General features: G+C 40.7%; 1 protein-coding gene across 2 annotated transcripts in view; it reads right to left on the reverse strand.

Moving 5' to 3' along the window:
• Positions 1–20,149, reverse strand: part of acsf3 (acyl-CoA synthetase family member 3) — a 41,647-nt gene that overhangs the window by 8,989 nt on the left and 12,509 nt on the right. For both annotated transcript variants that reach the window (XM_084936094.1, XM_084936101.1), the window contains exons 5-7: positions 19,857–20,002; positions 14,008–14,105; positions 13,372–13,498 (exon numbers count right to left, since the gene is read on the reverse strand). In XM_084936094.1, the coding sequence (XP_084792220.1) occupies positions 13,372–13,498; positions 14,008–14,105; positions 19,857–20,002 (371 nt within the window). The remainder of the gene's footprint in view (positions 1–13,371; positions 13,499–14,007; positions 14,106–19,856; positions 20,003–20,149) is intronic.

Raw genomic sequence — 20,149 nt, forward strand, 5'->3', positions numbered from 1 at the left:
CCCACAGTCAAATAAATCTGATACATTAAGGATGCCTGCTTTACGCCACTGTAACCAGTCAACCGATGTCCCTCCAATTAAAATTCTTTTATTCCCCCATAAGGTTGCCGAAGGTGATTTAATAAAGTCCCAGCGACCTGCCCTATGTAATTTACACCACAATGTCTTCGCATTTGCAATTATAGGATGGGTAGTTTTTGACTGGTATCAAACAGCTCCCTCCAAGGAGAAATACCACCATTAACTTCGGTCTCTATATGGGACCAGATGGGTTTAACTGGTGCAGTAGGTAACCAAGCTCTAAGTTGTTTCACGTTCATCACCCAATAATACCACTGGAAATTAGGCAATGAAAAACCTCCTTGCTTTGCACTCGCTTGAAGTTTCTTAATACTTAAACGATGCGGTGAGCTACCCCAAAGAAACTGCCGGATCAAAAAGTCTAGATCTTTGAAATACTTATCTGGAATGTGTAATGGAATATTAGATAAAATATAAAAAGATCAAATTATATATGATGTTACTGCACATGATATCACACGTTAGCCTTTCCTTTTGTTCCTGTTAAAGTAACTGGTTGCTGGCTGGAGCTTCATATTGATTAAAATTGTGTCAGCAGTTTAACTCTCAGTAAAAAAGTGCACAAAGCAAAATCCTTAAAGGCATGGTTGGACGTTTATTCCCCAAAATGCTGAACAATTCTGAGGGACATAGTTGCACTTGTAAGCTTTACACAGCACCCCTCAGCATTGCAAAAAACCTCAGTGTTGCTCAGTTCAGAACATTTAAGGTAAAGCTGTGCGTGTTTGCAGACTGTAGCTGAAAAATATGGAGTCAATAAAAGAAAACAACTGCACCTGCCTCACCTGGAATCAACACGAAGCATTGTAGGAGAGGGATTACATTTTGATGGTGGTCTGTTTTTACTGCCATCTTCCACCTGTCCTGTATTCCATCATTTAGTCTGTACTGCTAACCCCATATCCCTCCATCCGTCTTACCTATACGTCCATGTTTTCAGCTTCTCCAGCTCCAGTGCCACACAAACACAAACAAACTATGTTTTCTTACGTTTTCAATTCTATTTTTATGCTTCATTTTTTTTCCAACTACCTCTCAAACATCTCTCATCACATCTTCTGTTTCCTTCTCTCCACCTCTCTTCCTGTCTCCTCTTCCCCCCTCTTGCCTCTCCACCTCAGCATCAATAGAGGGCCCATCTGTTCCCATACATCATGCACTTCATTTCAGTTTATTAGCTGGGATAAATCATAAATATTTCATTATACATCACGGGCGGCTGTCGCCTGCACACCGACAATTTATCACCGCTGCCCTCTCTGCCGGCTTGCCACGGCGGCTATAAGCTTTCCAGTCTATTAAACAAGATTGATACAGTGTGTAAATTTAGATATTGGGAATTTCTTCACAGACCACTGCTCCGCACTGATAGGCCAGGGTAACAGGAGGGAGGAAAGGGAGGATGGAGGGAGAGGGGGAGAGGGAGAGGGGGAGAAAGTAGAGAGGCGAGCAGAGGAGCTGGTTTGGTGTTAACACCACTATCAGGGTAGTTACAGTTTCCCCTCTTTAAGATGAGGGGCAAAAGAAGAAGAAAAAAATGCAGAAATAATTTGGTTTCAGCCATGTAGCTCTCTCATCGTATGCAAACAGATATGGAGAAATGAGCAGTTTACATGCACACTGATAAACTGTTTGTGTATCCTGCGTGGGCGTGTGTGTGTGCGCAAATTGAAACAGATAAAAACATACAATAAAATCAGTACATCTAGCTGTAGCGTCATGGAAGAAAAGCTGCATTAACGAAGCAAACCCTGACAAAAGGGTTTGAAAAGGAACACTCAGACAACATAGTTGAATTGAGTTTGAAGTACTTATACAGGACTCTTTGACCTTGTCTCTTTGAGGGGAAGGAAGTAACGAGGGATAGAACAACATGTTTGGAGAGACGCACAAGTGGGAATAGCGATTGGAGAACACAGACTGATAAAAGAAGAAAGAAGGGCGGGAGCGGGATTGTTGGGAACTGTGTTACTAGGACGTACATTTACACACACAAATATACACACATGCGTACTGTATGTACCCACACACAACACATGCGTACGCACACACACGCACACAATCACTACTTCAGGCATCAGAGACTCTCCGCCATTATGTGTTATGGCGTCTGAGGCAGATATGGCCGAATGGCTTTCCTAATTAAAACGATAAGAAGCCTAATTGCACTGGGCTTTCATCTCATTCTGAGGCATTAAAGAAAGTGAAGGCACACAGTGTGAAAAAAAGAAATAAAAATAGATCAAGAATTTAACTGAGGATGGAGGGTCAGAGGAAACTTCCACAGTGTCTTTCAGAAAACCAGGAAAATGACATTAGAGGGGTTTGCAGAAGCAGAAAAAAAACCATCAAAATATTTCAAACCAATAACAAGAAAAACAGCATCGTGAGGAGAGGTGAGCTACGAGCAGCTGCAATATTTCCAATTATTTAACCAAGATTACAGTAAAGCAGAAATTGCCTTTGGAAGGTGACTCATTTATTTTAACAAAAATGAATCACTTTCACTCTTGCTGTGATATTTTTGCAGAATAAAAAATAAGCTTTTGTCGGTGATATCCTTGACATATGCAGGAAAACCAAACATATTATACTGAACAAACTGTAGGAAAAAAAAGTGGAGAAATGAAGGGAAACAAACATTTGTAAAGTTAAAACAAAAGCTGGTGTATGTTTTTGACAGAGCTGATATACACTGTATGGACAGGCTGGGGTTGGTCGGGGCCCCTTAGTTCAGTCACATAGGCCTGCAGTTGCTAGGGAAAAATGTGTATTCTGAGATTGGCTGGCAAGTGTTTCCTGGAGACTGCTCGCTGTTCCCAGGTGATTGGCTGCAAAGTGGGTATTACACCAAAAACAGAGAAAGTTTTTGTCTTCAGAGTAAAAGTTGTGCCTCACCACTACAACCAACACATGCCAAAAGCTGCAACTTTCACTTTGAAGGCAAGCATTCTCACACTGTTCAGACTCTCACTACCACGCACTGTGGTAATGAAACTGAGACCAGTTGGTATCTTCCATGCAAACTGCAGGTGATCATGTGCTACCGAACAAAGCAGTTTCAAAGCACAGTTTCACTAATAAACCGCAGTAATCAGGGATTCACTGACATCTGTTTAGACCTTTATGAATGAGCTCACAGAGCTGCCACTTACAAACCTGTTAGGGAATTCACATTTTTCTGTTGTGGTCGCCAACAGGTCTTACCTGACGCCTTACCACGATATTTGAAACAATTCTGTGTATCTAACTTCATGAGAACAGTTTACCCTTCTCTGTCTCAGTATGACTGTTGGTGTGTTCCTAAAAAAGTTGGAAGTTGGAATTTCTGAGTTCTCAGTCAGAGCTGAAATCTGGAATTCCCCTTCGACTCGGATTTCCCACCAGGAAAGTCGGAGAAGACCCAGCAACCCCGAGTTAACAATCCAAGATGGCGGCACTGAACAGTCATAAAACTATATAACTGTTCATCTGCACTGCCAGCATTGTGTATTTATGACTGCCTAAATAAGCAATAAACAGCGCACTGACCAGCCTCCATCCATAAGGTGCTGCAGCAGTTTTTAAATTAAAAGTATAAAAAGAAACAAGTATTATGATCCTATTTTTATATAGGATTTTATAATCCTACTTTTACTTCCTTTTTCTGGAATATGCTAAATTGGGAGTGATGTCACTCCCGAGTTTCGACATCTGAAGTCCGAGGTATTTGGAACACAGTGTGTGCCCCAGTGCACAAAGCAAAATCCTTAAAGGCATGGTTGGATGAGTGTGGTGGTGAAGATGAACTTTACTGCCCCACACAGACTCTTGTGCAACTGTACCGAACATCTTTGGAAGGGGCTAGAATGGCGAATGCAAGCCAGGCCATCGTGAAAATTTAAAAAAATCCAGCAGGATGGTGTCCCAGAATTGGGAAGCTGTTACAGATCCGAAAGGAGGAGGCGGGGTCACATCCAAATTTGCCTATGAATTTAGATTGGGATGCCATAAAAGCTGCTGTAGGTGGCTAAATATTTTTTGTATGTTGTTATAGTTCAAGAAAGACAAAGCAGTAAATTAAGGGCACATTCACAAGGACATGTAAGTTATGTGTCACTAAAAATGAAGTTAATGCAGTTTACTCAGCCTGGAGCTTAAATTTTGGTCCAGGAAGGACAGGAAAGGCCCTCCTGCACAGGGTTGTTGTCTCAACCCATCGAACAAACTGTTTGCCTCTCTTGCAGAGTACCCACTCAACAAACACTCAGTGATGACAGGGAAGCAGAAAAGGGGCTCCACACTCATCTTCCTTACATCAGGAAATGTGACAAGATTCAACAGTCTCTTCTATTTTTAAAACTTATCCTAAATTATTATTAATCCCCCTCATCGATGCTGCCTGTGCCTTAAAAATGATGCACTTGTATTACGCCCATTTTTTCCACACAACAATCCAGAACGACACAAAGACACACAGACAAAGTCTAGACGTGTTACTTTTCTAAGACAAAAAACGTGCGAAAGAAAAGGTCAGAGTGTGACATATGACAAAGGCCAACACTGCAGAAACAGTTCAGTCTGCTGCCACTAGCTTCACTGCGAGAGGTGCCGGGGAATGAAAGAATGAAAGAGAGAGACAACTAAAATTTCACAAAAACAAAGGTAACCTTTGGGTTTTTTTTTTTGTTTTTTGTTTTTTTTCCTCTCTTTGTTTTTTTCTTTTGTTTTGTTTGGGGGGGTTATTTTGTTTTGTTTTGTTTTATTTATATATATATATATATATATATATATATTTATATATATATATATATATATATATATATATATATATATATGTGTGTGTATATATGTGTGCGTATGTGTATGTGTATATGTGTATGTATGCGTATGTATGTGTGTATGTATATGTATGTATGTATGTATTTATGTGTATATATGGGTATACATGCATACATTTTCTTCTGTAATAATATCTGAATGATTTACATGGGAGAGTATATATAACTATATCTATGTGTTCTCCTAACATTATTCATTTACGATGTACATGCATTACTATTATACACTCAAATTTTTTTTGTTGATGGAAAGGCAATAAATAAATCTTTATAAAAAAAAATAAAATTTCACAAAAACAGTTTGTGTAGAGGTGACAGAAGTCATCTCTTAGCTTACCAGCACCTTCTAGCACCATAAGAGATTTCTGCTGCTACGGGAACACACAGAAATAAGTGTTTGTAATTCAGTGTGGTTTGAGTGCGACCTTGATCTAAGTACCATGCACTTGTGTTTGTGTGCATGCCCCACTCAACCCTGGAGATGTGGCTGGCATTTCACTTCCTGTAAAGTGTACACTTTCAGTGATAAGATGAAAATGTGTTCACATTCACATTTGAGCCCATTCTGGCTTGTAGTTTATGCTTTAAAAAAGGTATAAAAACACAACAACAACAGAACGTGAGCCTTGGGAAGGGTATGGAATAAATAAATAAATCTTATAGACATTCACACTCTCAAACAGCCTGAGCTTCTGGCTGATAGGGACTTACTTGTAAACATAATACTGACTTCAACATTAAAAACTTTAGTCATGTTAAATATGAACATCCAAGTCATAAATGGATGGACACGGTCAGCGACAATACTCAGGCACACTGTGGCATTTAAATGACGCTCAAATGCGGAGTTTATCATCTGAATGTCAAAGCAGACAGACTCATCAGAAAAAGGAAAATCTTTTCCAGTCTTCTGTTGTTCTTCTTCTTTGTGCAAATTGTACTCTTAGTTTCCTGTTTTTCTGCTGCTCTGTTTTAAGGTTCAGAGGTGCTCTTCTTCATACCGTGGCAGCAACAACTCGTTATTTGAGTTATGGTTTTGTTCCTATCAGCTTTAAGAAATCTTGGCAGTAATTCCAGATTTACGCAAAATATAGAAGTGAACCGTTGGGATAGTTAATGCTGTTAGTGATATGAACTCAGATTCAAGTCTGATGTTTAAAGTGATAAGAATACTTACATTTCACCTCGATGTCCTCATGGCTGAAAATTCCACATGCTGTAAAGGTGACGTCTTTAGCTGCCCTCTCTTTGACCTTCTATCTTCACTATTTACAGCCACCAATAGCCACTAGACAGGCTGCTCTGTAGGTGTTACACCTAATTAATTTTAATTGAGTGCCTTCAATCTGCAGCATAGTCCTGTCCTCTGTATATCAATTCTGAATACACCAATGTAGGTGGATGCAAACTTAAAAAAAACAAAAACAAAAAACAGATATAAAATTTCAAAAAAGACTCCAAAACTCAAAAGTGTTTTTCCTTCTGACATTTTTTTTTTTGTAGAGCTGTTATTTGACAGACATAGAGTGTTTATACATGCCTCTACATGAGCATCGCTGAAGTGCTGAACATGAGCCTGATGAGGAGACGCTTCTCCTCTGCGGGAAGGTACAAGTGGAGCCAGGGTCTTTCAACCCATTCAGCACAACCTAAACTCTCACACTGCGGGTCAAAACTAAGCGCCCTCCATCACCGTGGAGAGGAGAGCCTTATCTGCACAAGATGAGACAGGTCTAAATGTGTCATGCCTCTTCAGAGAGTGACTGTAAACACTTAGCATATATGAATATTAATGTTCCACATTAAAGCCCCGATGCCTAGATGGAAGTCTTAATGAGGATAAATAACAGACAGCCAAGCACCGAAATCTCAGCTCTGACATTATTTATCATCCTTAACTTTTGTCACAGCTCCTTTTTTAGTAATTAATATCATACAAGAAAGCACTTTGCACTTGGATGAGTGATCTAATTTGTTTAATATAATGCAATTAAAAGAGCTTGAATTGCTTTATGTTAATGTTACTGATTATATTCCTGACTGGACTGCCTTTCTCAAAGAAGATAACAGGCTGAAGTCGAGGATTGATGTCTGTCTCAGATCTGCCACGTTCATCAAGGAAATTTAACCGCTGTTTACAAGCATCCACACTCCACAGAGTCACACAAATCTAGTCTCATTCAAGACACAGTTTTGCCTTTGCCACTTTGGATTCATACCAACTCTTGCCTCTTTGCCTTTCCCCAGAACAGACAGGTGAACGAGGTAAGAAAAAGAATCAAGAGGGAACTTTAAAAATATTTTATGCATCTTCAGTTTACCAAAACCTCCAGAAAATACCCATCCTGTACATGATATGGTGTTTATTTACCTGCAACTAGTATTAATAAAACAATGGCCAACATGCGTCGACGTCTCAGCTGTAAAGTTGCACGGATGGCTGTTTGATCAAAGTGCTGCGGGGAGCGGGGCGTTGGATGAATCCCGTAGGGAGCACTGACATTGGAGTTAGGAGGACACGATGTAACTTGGGGTGAAATATGACATTGGGAACACAGAGGGATGGAGGCAGGGAAGAGGAGAGAACAGCTGGAAGCAAAAGACCAATGCACAAATGACTAGTGAAGGCTCTGCAGGATATGAGCCACACTCCTGTTTGTCTGTCTGCTGAGAATTTCCCCCGCAGATCTAAAGCTCACCTTTAAAGCTGAGGTTACATCTCTCTTGGTTGCACACAAGCACACACAAACACACACGCACACCCATCCTCAATCAAATGTGTCCTAACACTCATGTTTGGTGAAATGAGATTCTGAAAAACGAAGCCCTGCATCATAATACAAATATGGTAGGTGCCAAAAAAAAAAACCCAACCAAGTCCAAATTCATATGTTAACCACATTTGCAGCTTTTAAAAGAGCCATTTACCTCACATTAAAACCATTTGTTTCAAGCAATTTCGCATTAATGTTGCCAAATGAAAGACCAGACTTCATGAAAGGATTGAGAGGCAGTAACACAACAGGACCATCATGAAAGACAGCCTCTCTCAAAAAAAACCCCCTGATGTTTCTGCAGTTATTCTTCAGCTGCTAATTTTGAGGTGGAAAATCTTTGCTGCAAAAAGTGGAACCTGCTGATGGCAGACTTGGAAAATCTCCAAGTAATCCAGTCTTGTGAACAAAAACAGCTTTGATAAACTGAATGTTTCAGCTCCTCAGAAATCACAGTGAAATAAACAAAGACCTGCTGGACTGAATGATCAGCTTGCTATATGGTGGGTCAAAATCACTAAAACATATCAATAACAGAATAGACTCATTTATTCATTCAACCATTCATCTCTTCATGCCTGTCTTTAAGGGGGACACCAAGGTGAGCCAGCTGAGAGATACAATCTTTGCAGCGTGTCCTGGGATTTCTTCCCAGCAGGATATGCCTGAAATACCTCACCTACAAAGCATCCTAGTCAGATACCTGAGACACCTTAATTGTCTCCTTTCCTTTTGTGGAGGCTCTACACTGAGTCCCTCCCGCATGACAAAGCTCCTGACCCAATCTATAAGGGAGAGCCCAGACACCTTTTAGATTAAATTCCTTTCCACCGTTTGTATCTGCAGTCTTGTTCTTTTGGTCACTACTCAGAGCTCGTATCCAGATCACCGCAACAGGCTGGTACATCACCCATGTTACTACAGATGCCACACCAATCTGTCTGTTAGATTCTTGCTTCGTGGATGTCTCACTTGTCAACAAGACCCTATGACGCTCTTCCACTGAGGCATCAACTCATTCCCAACCCCGAGTGGGCATGCCACACTTTTCCAGTGTGTCAGCCAAGACAGCCCCACAGCATCCAGAGCCTGAAGAAACCTAAATCTCATCCAGCCCAGGGGCTCAGTCAACAGTTTTTGTTTTTTTTTAAATTTGATGTTTTTATTTTACTACTTGGGTTAGATATGGCAGCTGACTAGTTTGCGTTTGTTTTCTGTCACAATGTTTAAAACGATTCATACAAAAATCTGTTTTTGTATCTCTGAAAAGCTGCTGGGAGCTCATGAAAGTTGCCCTAATAAACACCTTTCACACAGTTATGTAAGTAAATAATTTAACCTCTCTGGGGCTAATAGTCAGATTCCAGGCTTAGTTTTATCCCAACTGCTCTCTGCAGCACAGCCAAACTTCTTATTAGTGAAATAAAAAATTCAAAAACAGCTAATGCTTAAGCTTCTCTTTCTTCCCATGAGTTCTGACTAATTTATGCATTCATAAATTACTCTTGGAGGAGTTCTGGGTTTTGTTTGTTGGCATCAACTAACAACTAACGAGCAAATCTGACGCAACGCCTTCAGTCTCTCTTCTCACTGCTTCCATTGCCTTGCTGTATCTATATGTGTACAATAAATGGAACAACAAATGCTCTTACAGGCTTACTGGGTCAAGATGAGCTTTCTTTTTAGCTCTGGACAGCAGACAGACTGTATTGTAGAGCACAAAAGGAGGGCTAAAAAAAAGTGAGAAGGGATCAATGTGCTCAGAGATGTTTGTGAAGATGAGTGGAAAGAGAGAACGCTTAGGTGACAGCTTCCCTACCGAGCCGTCAATCACGCTACACAGCACCTGTTAACTCTGGAGAAGACACCTTTGGCCAGCTGAGGACCTATTGATCTAAACTCCCACGCGTTCTCTGCTTCTCAGATTTCACATTTCTTTTCCCATCTCTCTTTGCTTTTGTCAGTCTCCCCTGTTAGCATTTTTTTTGCAAAGTTCAAACAGAATTTTTTTAAAGACATTTTCTCCTCTTGCACAAAGCAATTGTGGCTAATCTAAAAAATGCATTTTTTCATTATGAATATTGAGGGCTGGTGTGCATATTTTTCCTAACAGTCTTCCTAATGAGATACATTTAATCTAAAAATAATGAACCCAACAAAACACTGTACATTAACTCTATTGCCTTTCGACCTACACGACGTCTAATGCAAAGTTATTATCATTTTCTATTTTCTTATTCATTTTTATTACATTTTCAGTTCAGGTTCAGTTAGCTGCCAGAGTGGATTTTCGTTTTTGTTTGAAAAAAATTACATTTTTTTATAAGTTTTTATTAGTTTAGGCATGAAGGCTTTCACACACCGGACGTGTAAAAGTAGAGTGCACATTTCATTTGCAAGAAAATTTCACAGGACGAAATAAAACATCTGGTTTTCTGTTCCTTTTTTGTCTGCAGCAGATTATTCAGATCGCATCTTCTAAAATTTGCCATTTGCAATCCACTTTAAAAGTTTGTACATCCACGTTTTTACAGCCCAACTCCATAAAGAAAATCTTGGTAAGAAATTTCGGTTAGCAGCCACCTTTTCCCCCAACCAGGCAGTTAAATCCCAGAGCATATAGAAAAAGTGAGATACAGAAATCTCCATGTGAAAGCCGCAAGAGATCAGCCCACTGTTAGCAAGTGAAAGATGGAGCGTGAGATTGAAACTGTGAAAGAAAAAAGTTGCTGTGTGAAACGTGGAGCAGGTGTAAGAGTAAAAAAGGAGACAGCGTGAGAAATGAGTTAAGAAGCTGGGAAGGAAGATGAAGTGCACAAGGTCTTCATCAAATTTTTGGACTTTGTCTTTCCCCCTTCTCCCTGCCTGCATGTGTATGACCTCAACCTGCTCAGTAAACCCAAATCTTGGATATAGTTTTACTTACTAAAAATTCATATTTCAAAGTTTTCTATTATTGATATTTCAAATGTTCCAAAAGAAAACAAATAAACACAAGACAGAGTAACACTATTATAAGTTTACGTTTTTATGTCACTTTGGTGTGTTAAATAAGTTCCTCAGTACTAAAGAGAAGAACAGAAAAGAAGCAAAAGTGTGAGTGGGAATGATTACCGAACTGATCTAACATTCACAATCATTTCGATGTAAACAGACAAAATGTTACTGTCCAACATTTTAAATGCACACCTCTTAATGACTGATGAGGGGATTCATATCGATTCAATAAATATTCACCTAAGTCAAGCAGGCACCAGGATAAAATGGCAAGCCTGTTTCAATCTAAAGCTCATAATAAACCTACCAGTATTTAATTCCCTCTAATAAACACAAATCTATAATGTTTTAATTGTTTGACTTGTTTTAATATTGCAGATTTCAATCAGCTCTGGAACCACAAAATGCTTCAAAGGCATTTGTCATGCATGCAGGAGGGCTGCCAAATAGGGCTGGGCCATATCGTACCGTTCACGGTAATACCGGTATAATGTTGGGCAACGATAAGAAAATGAAATATCGTGATAGAATATGGGTAAAACGCGCATGCGCAGTGCCTTTGTTTTCATACGCACATGGCGGAAAAAGCATGGTGGCGGCGACGGAGAATGAGAAGGGCGAAAGCGGATCGTTGAATGAAACGGATGAACCAGAATTGGTTTGTAAAAATGCTGCAACTTCAGTGGTGTGGAACTGCTTTAGCTTTCGTCCATCAGATACACAACAAAGCACTATTTTTGGTAGAGCATGCTAGCAGGCCGTCGTTATTACCGTTTTTTCTTGAAAATACGGAACACTTAAAATCAATCCTTTGATTTTTCTGAAAATCGACAGTGCCCCTTATAATCCCATGTGCCTTATGTATGAATTCTGGTTGTGTTTACTGACCTCGAAACAATTTTATGTGGTACACGGCGCTCGAAAATCTGTCAAATGTTTTAGTACGACTTTGCTAAGCTACGAACCCGCACCGCTTGATGGATTGTCGGAGCATTACGGCTATCGTAGGCAGGAGCCTCGCGGAGTGATACGTACTGTGCTTCAACATAATATTACCGCATTGCGTGTGTATAATCTCTTTTTAAGTTTTGTGGATATTTTATATGGTTATGCAGAGGATATGTCGGCCAATTTTCACTGGAAATGCCTTTTGGTTAAACTGTCAGCAAGGAATTTGCATTTGTGCTGTTAAATTTTTATATAACTTATGCGGATAAAAAACAGCTGCTTGTTTAAGTCAAAATACATTGATTTTTTTTTTTTGCATTAATAAAGTTGTGGAATTGTAAAGTATTTTGTCTAGTCTCAATTATATCGTCAGTTATATCATTATCGGAAATTTTCAAATGTATATCGTGATAAATATTTTTGGTCATATCGCCCTACTCTACTGCCAAAGACCTGTGAACACACTGATTGGTAAAATCTGGATTTTTTAAAAAAATGTACTTGAGCTTGTTCTCGAGCTGAGTTAAAAAAAACAAAGAAAGCAAAACAATGTGAATTTCCGACACAGTTGCTCCTGTTTGAATCATCGATTCACCGGAGAATTGAAGAAAATCTGAATTTGAAATTTGAAGGAAAAAAAGCTGCATGTGTGTTGAAACTGGCATCAGCGAACACAGGCAGGGCAGGTAAGGTGTTTGATAGCTTCCAACAGAGTAGTCCACAGTGTGTGTGTGGCTTGAGGGACTGGTCTGTGGGGAGCTGATTGCACAGGCTCTCATTATGTGGCCAGTGGCTGTAATGGAGTGTGACAGCAACGTGCTGTGCTCTGGATCTCTGTCCTTCCAGCCTGCAAAGCCAATTAAACACACTCTGCCTTGCCCTGCTTCGTTCTCCATCACTCACTCCTGCCTTGCTGTTCCCCACTCCCGCCTCCACCACCATCGGCAGCTCCCAATCGCTACCTTCTTGGTCCCCAGATTCAGCTTTTCAGCTGACTCTTTCTAACCCCCTCCAACACATCTCCAAGCTCAATACTTCAAGCTCCTTCCCAAATCTTTTGCTTCTTCCTCTTATTTCCTGTGGTCTACATGACAATTCAAAGCTCTGATTGCTTCTGCCCTTCTTCCTGCACTCCTCAGCCCCCCCCCTCAAAACTAACCGAATGCCTGCCTCTCCCGCTGGTAAAGTATGGGTCTGTTTGGGAGGGGACACAAGGGGAGAAGTGCTGGGCTAGAGAGAGGAACATCCTCTGATGACAGCTTCCCTCTATGCTACCGCACATATAAACCACACACACACACACACACACACACACACACACACACACACACACACACACACACACACACACACACACACACACACACACACACACACACACACACAGAGAGAGCAATAGTTGGTTCTTCAGGACCTGGAGCAGTCACAACCACTTAGGAGGAAAAATGCCCTGCAGCACCAAAAACACACATAGTCCATTTATCACTCCCTCATAGTTCCCCAAAATGTGCGCGCACACACACACACTGTCTGAATGTGTGACTATGTGTGTGCTTCCAGCATTGGACTCCTGGTTTTTAAGTGTTTAAAATCATGTCATCGTGCCCCGAAAGTACAGTGTGCAACACTGATGAAAAAATCTTATGACATCTTTCATCTCCTGTGAATCCCTCTGACAGTACAAACCATAAATGGTAGTGAAATGCACTCGCTATGCATGCATACTGCTGAGGAAGATGAGGGTTTGGTACCTGTCTTGAACCAGCCATCATCAGTGAAAGACTCTCTGGTCTCCTGAGGTTTGTTAAAGTACTCTTTAAAAACAGATGGCCCTCGAACCAGAAGCTCCCCCTCTTTCCCCTCCAGACCTGGTCGTACCTGATGCATATACATGGAAAGAAAGGAAGAAATCAGGATAAATACATCACCGTGCTTAACAGCTGGTATGAGATGTTTGTGCTGATATACTGTGTTCGTTTTATATACTATCATTAAAAATCTACACTGATTTTGTTTATCCAAAGGACATTTTCCCAGAAGTCTTATGATTTGCTTGGATGTAACATAAGCTGTGCCGCCATGTTCTTTTTAAAGAAAAGTGGCTTTCTCCTGGCAATCCTTCCAAGCAAACAACACTTGTTCAGTCTTTTCCTAATATTACTGACGTGAACTTTAACATTTAACATGCTAAGTCAGGCCTGCAAAGTCTGAGATGTACTTTTTCTTTATTCGTCATACAGTCTGACCTTGGGTCTCACACTTGTTGGTCATCAGTTATTCAAGTGCATTTCATTAGCAACAGGAACAGGATTGCATTGAGTCTGATGCTAAACCTTTGTTTTCACATGATTTTACCTGATGAAACCTATATTGAACTTATGGATTACCTGAGTCTCTTTGTGAGTGCCTTCCACAATGGTTGTATTAATTGTGTTATTCATAACAATCCGAACTTCCACACTAGGCAGCGGCAACCCAACAGCTCCTGTCAAACACAAAGAAAGCCCATGAACACAGAGAGAAGAGAACACACTTTGTCGAAGCAGAATGGGATGATTTTTGGCCTTTACAGAAGTGGAACACATATTCTGGCAATAATCAGTGAAAAAGCCATCAAAAGCATTCAGTGAGAGATTTTTAACACAAGAGTCATCTTCTCCAATACAGCATTAGCCTCCATCTGCAGGCCAAAACTGGTCACTGGCTTGCTGAGCTTGTAAAACACTAAACTGAAAGCCATTCGTCTCAGTCACCACAAACCAGCTTACACGGACAGTAATGGGGATTTCTGGGCAATGCCTGATGCAGCCGTTTTCACAAACTTCAAGTAAACGTCAAGTAATAGAACTGTTTTTAGGTGTTTGTTTGCACTTTCAACCTGTTTCTGAAGCCTCCAAAAAAACCAACAAAAAAAAAACAAACAAAGAAAAAACAAGGACTCAAGGGTACAGCAGGATTCAGTCCTTTACTGCTGAGCACTTGACATGTTTTATTAATAAAGCACAGCAGCATGAAATGTTATAACTGAGCTGACAAGTATTAAAATACAGTAAGAAGTCTGTGTTAAAAAATCCAGTGTTCATAACTGTGAGGTGCAGTAACGTTTAAGAGAAAACTGTGTTACTAAAAAAAAGGATTTCCACATTTCCTGACATCACCTGCTGTCTCCACATACTGTATGTGTGTGTGCAAGTGACACCTGGCGAGTTAAATAATTAAAGCACAAAAAAAAATTCTCATTGGTCTTCTGTGTGCATTAATATTTGCACCTATATTTTATTTTATAGCCTGGTTTAGCCGGAGGTTTCTTCCTGCTAAAAGGGAGTTTTTCCTTCCCGCTGTGGCCAAGTACTTGGGTGTTGTGTGATTGTTGTGGTTTCTCTGGATTATTGTCGGGTCTTCGCCTTACAAAAGGAAGCTCCTTGAGGCAACTGTTGTTGTGATTTAGTGTTATATAAATAAATGAAATAAACAGAATATTTTATGTCAGCAAAGTGGCACGGTGGTTAGCACTGTTGCCGCACAGCAAGAAGGTCCTGAGTTCAATTCCACCATCAGGCCGGGGTCTTTCTGTGTGGAGTTTGCATGTTCTCCCCGTGTCTGCGTGGGTTCCCTCCGGGTACTCCGGCTTCCTCCCACCGTCCAAAGACATGCAGCTTGTGGGGATAGGTTAATTGGATAATCCAAATTGCCACTAGGTGTGAATGTGAGTGTGAATGGTTGTCTGTCCCTGTGTGTTGGCCCTGCGACAGACTGGCGACCTGTCCAGAGTGTACCCCGCCTCTCGCCCTATGACAGCTGGGATTGGCTCCAGCACCCCCCGCGACCCTGAAAAGGATAAGCGGTAGCGAATGGATGGATGGATGGATTTTATGTCATTTTGCAGACTAACATTTGCCCAATAAAAAGACCGTCAGGTTTTGAAGGATTCTATCAATTCAAACTGTATGAACTTTGGCTTGGAAAAAGCCACACTTTGCAATCCGTCCCCCACCAAGGGCAATTATAACACTGAAAAAGTACACCATTTTAACCTATTAAATGTAATCACATTACTGCAGCGGTATCTAATAATAGCATCTAAATGTTGGGCATCAGGAGAAAAATCCTGTAAAAATTAATTCCTTATCTCAAGATCCGTTTTGTCCTTGAAAATGTCTGCAAGTGAAGTAACTCTGTACTTCTTACACAGGTAGAATGAGAATCCTACTACATCTTATTTATCATCACTTCATCCATTTTCTAACTACTTATCCGATTTATGGTCATCGGGAATAGTGTATTAAAATAACAGTTTTCAGATGCTAGCACGATTACCCTTAATTCACTAAAACTGGAAATGGATCCTTTTGATTGATAAAAAGGCTGGGGTGTGAGAGCTTTTGTTTTGGCTTTTTAAGCTGGGGAAAAAGCTATGAACAACTGCTTTTATAAGACTGCCGTATCTACACTTTCTCTGTGGAAATACAGGGAAAAAAGCCTGAAAAGTGGGACAAAAAAGAATCAAAGAGATGAAAGGGGCAGCAGCGTGAGATAATAATAAGATTGGGAAAAAAAATGAGGATGAACTAATCTCACATGTTTACATCTCAGGAAGGGCAATATGACCTAGAAAGACACTCAGCTTTGTTAATATGAAGAGCTCCAAAAGTGTAAGCACCACAGCAAAATCAGGATAGTTACATGGCCTAAATACAGGAGAGAATTACTAATGAAACTGCTGCCAATAAGTTGTATTAAGAGCTGAAATGTCATCTGTTTAGCTGCTGTGGGGCGGGGGGGTGAGAAAGAGAAGAAGGTGAGAGTGAAAGAGAGATACCACTCCACTGCTCTTCTGAGAGTGTTTCCTGTGGTTGCTATTGATCCATTTTAACCTACTTAAAAGGCAAGATAGGAACACGCCGACTCAAACAGGCGCAGCCTCGTGCCTACATGTGCTCACACCGTCATACACACACACATACAGGCAGACATACACATACACTTACACAAATGCTGAGAGGAAACATCAATAAAAACACAGACCTCTTGAAGCCATTCTTAATAATCACCTGAGAGGAGTCGAACGCAGCCTGCTCGTTTCATGCCAAACATTCAGTGAGCAACAAACAAAACAATACCCTGACAAAACAGGCAGGCAGAGGATTACCAAATCCACTTGCAAGCTAATTAGCTCTACCTGCAAGAGGAAGTGTTGTCTGGGGAACAGGAAAGGAAGAAGATGGTGGAAGAGAAAGAGAAGGAAAGAGAGAGAGACAGAGGAAGAGGGGATGACAGGAGAAGATGGCAACCGCCACTACTCTGACCTCATTTCCAGACCTTGCTTTTGTTTTTGCGTGTGTGAGGGAGGTGTAGTTGGGATCATGGGGTTTTACCTGACATCACGCCAGAGACAACTACCTTTGATTAAAGCACAACGCGTGAAGTTGAAGTACTCACTCAAACTGATGAGGGAGGGTCGAGCAACATCAGAGGTTTTTGGATTATATGTGAAGAAGAACAAAAATTTTGAGAGCATTTTCAAAGTGTAGTATAAACCAGGAACACTGGCTCAATTAAGCAAGGTTTGCTTTTTAAATTATTATTATTTTATGTCGTTCTGTTAAACCACACTGCCTTTCTATGTTTCCAGGATACAGATTTCTAATATATATGTGTATACTTTTAACATAGAGTGGCAGAAATCAGTGATTGCAAGTTTGTTGATTGATAATCATACGTTACCAAATTGTAAACAGCAATGTCAACTCAATGTAGAGCTTAATTACTACACACAGGGAAAAAAAGATAATTACCGTCTTTCCTACAAATCTGAGACATTCGTTTTAGAAGAGAACAACATCCACAGCCACAAAGGCAACCTTGGTTGACAGCCAACCAATCAAATATTCATCATCAATGAAACTGTGAATGACAGACACACTGATGGCAGTATGCTTGGCTAGTTGTGCTGTGCAGTATCTCAGTATTTGGCACCAAAAGATAAATGCACCAAATGGCAAACTGATTGAGGTTTGGCCTGATTTAAAAAGAGAGCAGAAAATGCTGCCATTGGTTGGTCATTAAGGGCTTTCAAAAAAAATGCTGATAATCAGATGCCAAACCGATCTTTAAGAGGTTATCTGTATGGCCTCATTTCCTGCCATTGCTTCAGCAGCTGGTTTGTAACCTGAACATATTCTGCTTGGAAGAGCACCAAGACCTGCATTTTATTATCAAGTTAGTATTTTGACACCTGAGGTTTCACAACTTTATCATTATGCAAAGGGATAAAGGAGTTTGAAAAAAAAAAAAACATACGCAGCTGGCGCCCAAACTATACATGTATCCGGTACTGACTTTGACATTCTAGACAATTTTTTAGAAGATAATTCAGAATACGCATTTTTGGATGAAGCTGAAAATGCTGTAATGCAAGTTTATCTAGCTGAGTGGCTCCAACCATTGTTTACAAGACTCTGCAACAGTGACACTTGGCAAATAAGAAGATAGTGGTGCAAAGTTAAGCAACGTGCAGCGAGTTGCTGACTTGTTTGTGAAATACTTTGCCGGAAAGTTAACTAATGATCCCATGACTTCCCTTTTTAAGATAAGTAACACACATACACATGTAAAAAAATATTCTTTCTTTACTCATACAGCGAGTGCAGAATTATTAGGCAAATGAGTATTTTGTCCACATCATCCTCTTCATGCATGTTGTCTTACTCCAAGCTGTATAGGCTCGAAAGCCTACTACCAATTAAGCATATTAGGTGATGTGCATCTCTGTAATGAGAAGGGGTGTGGTCTAATGACATCAACACCCTATATCAGGTGTGCATAATTATTAGGCAACGTCCTTTCCTTTGGCAAAATGGGTCAAAAGAAGGACTTGACAGGCTCAGAAAAGTCAAAAATAGTGAGATATCTTGCAGAGGGATGCAGCAGTCTCAAAATTGCAAAGCTTCTGAAGCGTGATCATCGAACAATCAAGCATTTCATTCAAAATAGTCAACAGGGTCGCAAGAAGCGTGTGGAAAAACCAAGGCGCAAAATAACTGCCCATGAACTGAGAAAAGTCAAGCGTGCAGCTGCCAAGATGCCACTTGCCACCAGTTTGGCCATATTTCAGAGCTGCAACATCACTGGAGTGCCCAAAAGCACAAGGTGTGCAATACTCAGAGACATGGCCAAGGTAAGAAAGGCTGAAAGACGACCACCACTGAACAAGACACACAAGCTGAAACGTCAAGACTGGGCCAAGAAATATCTCAAGACTGATTTTTCTAAGGTTTTATGGACTGATGAAATGAGAGTGAGTCTTGATGGGCCAGATGGATGGGCCCGTGGCTGGATTGGTAAAGGGCAGAGAGCTCCAGTCCGACTCAGACGCCAGCAAGGTGGAGGTGGAGTACTGGTTTGGGCTGGTATCATCAAAGATGAGCTTGTGGGGCCTTTTCGGGTTGAGGATGGAGTCAAGCTCAACTCCCAGTCCTACTGCCAGTTTCTGGAAGACACCTTCTTCAAGCAGTGGTACAGGAAGAAGTCTGCATCCTTCAAGAAAAACATGATTTTCATGCAGGACAATGCTCCATCACACGCGTCCAAGTACTCCACAGCGTGGCTGGCAAGAAAGGGTATAAAAGAAGAAAAACTAATGACATGGCCTCCTTGTTCACCTGATCTGAACCCCATTGAGAACCTGTGGTCCATCATCAAATGTGAGATTTACAAGGAGGGAAAACAGTACACCTCTCTGAACAGTGTCTGGGAGGCTGTGGTTGCTGCTGCACGCAATGTTGATGGTGAACAGATCAAAACACTGACAGAATCCATGGATGGCAGGCTTTTGAGTGTCCTTGCAAAGAAAGGTGGCTATATTGGTCGCTGATTTGTTTTTGTTTTGTTTTTGAATGTCAGAAATGTATATTTGTGAATGTGGAGATGTTATATTGGTTTCACTGGTGAAAATAAATAATTGAAATGGGTATATATTTGTTTTTTGTTAAGTTGCCTAATAATTATGCACAGTAATAGTCACCTGCACACACAGATATCCCCCTAAAATAGCTAAAACTAAAAACTACTTCCAAAAACATTCAGCTTTGCTATTAATGAGTTTTTTGGGTTCATTGAGAACATGGTTGTTGTTCAATAATAAAATTATTCCTCAAAAATACAACTTGCCTAATAATTCTGCACTCCCTGTATGTGTGTAAGGTGTGAGAGTACAAGTGCATCCACTTAGTTCAACCTGGGACGCGTGGGCCCTTGAGAGGGTTGGACAGCGCCATGCCGATCTCAGTCATGCCGTAGCGTTCGAGGAGTGTGTGCCCGGTAATCTCCTCCCAGCGCTGCAGAGTGGGAAGCGGGAGAGCAGCCGAGCCTGAAACCATCAGCCTGGAGAGAAAGGGACGGGCATGAGGGACACACGCCAAAAAACACATCTGCAGTTTATATTTTGCCTGAAAAACCTGTGTGAAACATGTAAATGTCTAATTGTTTGCTAATTAGAAACATCAATTTTTGTGCATTTTCTTACACATC

The sequence above is a fragment of the Perissodus microlepis genome, chromosome 1 (genome assembly GCF_051167445.1).
Source record: "Perissodus microlepis isolate ML-2025 ecotype Zambia chromosome 1, ASM5116744v1, whole genome shotgun sequence".
NCBI classification, from domain to species: Eukaryota; Metazoa; Chordata; class Actinopteri; order Cichliformes; family Cichlidae; genus Perissodus; species Perissodus microlepis.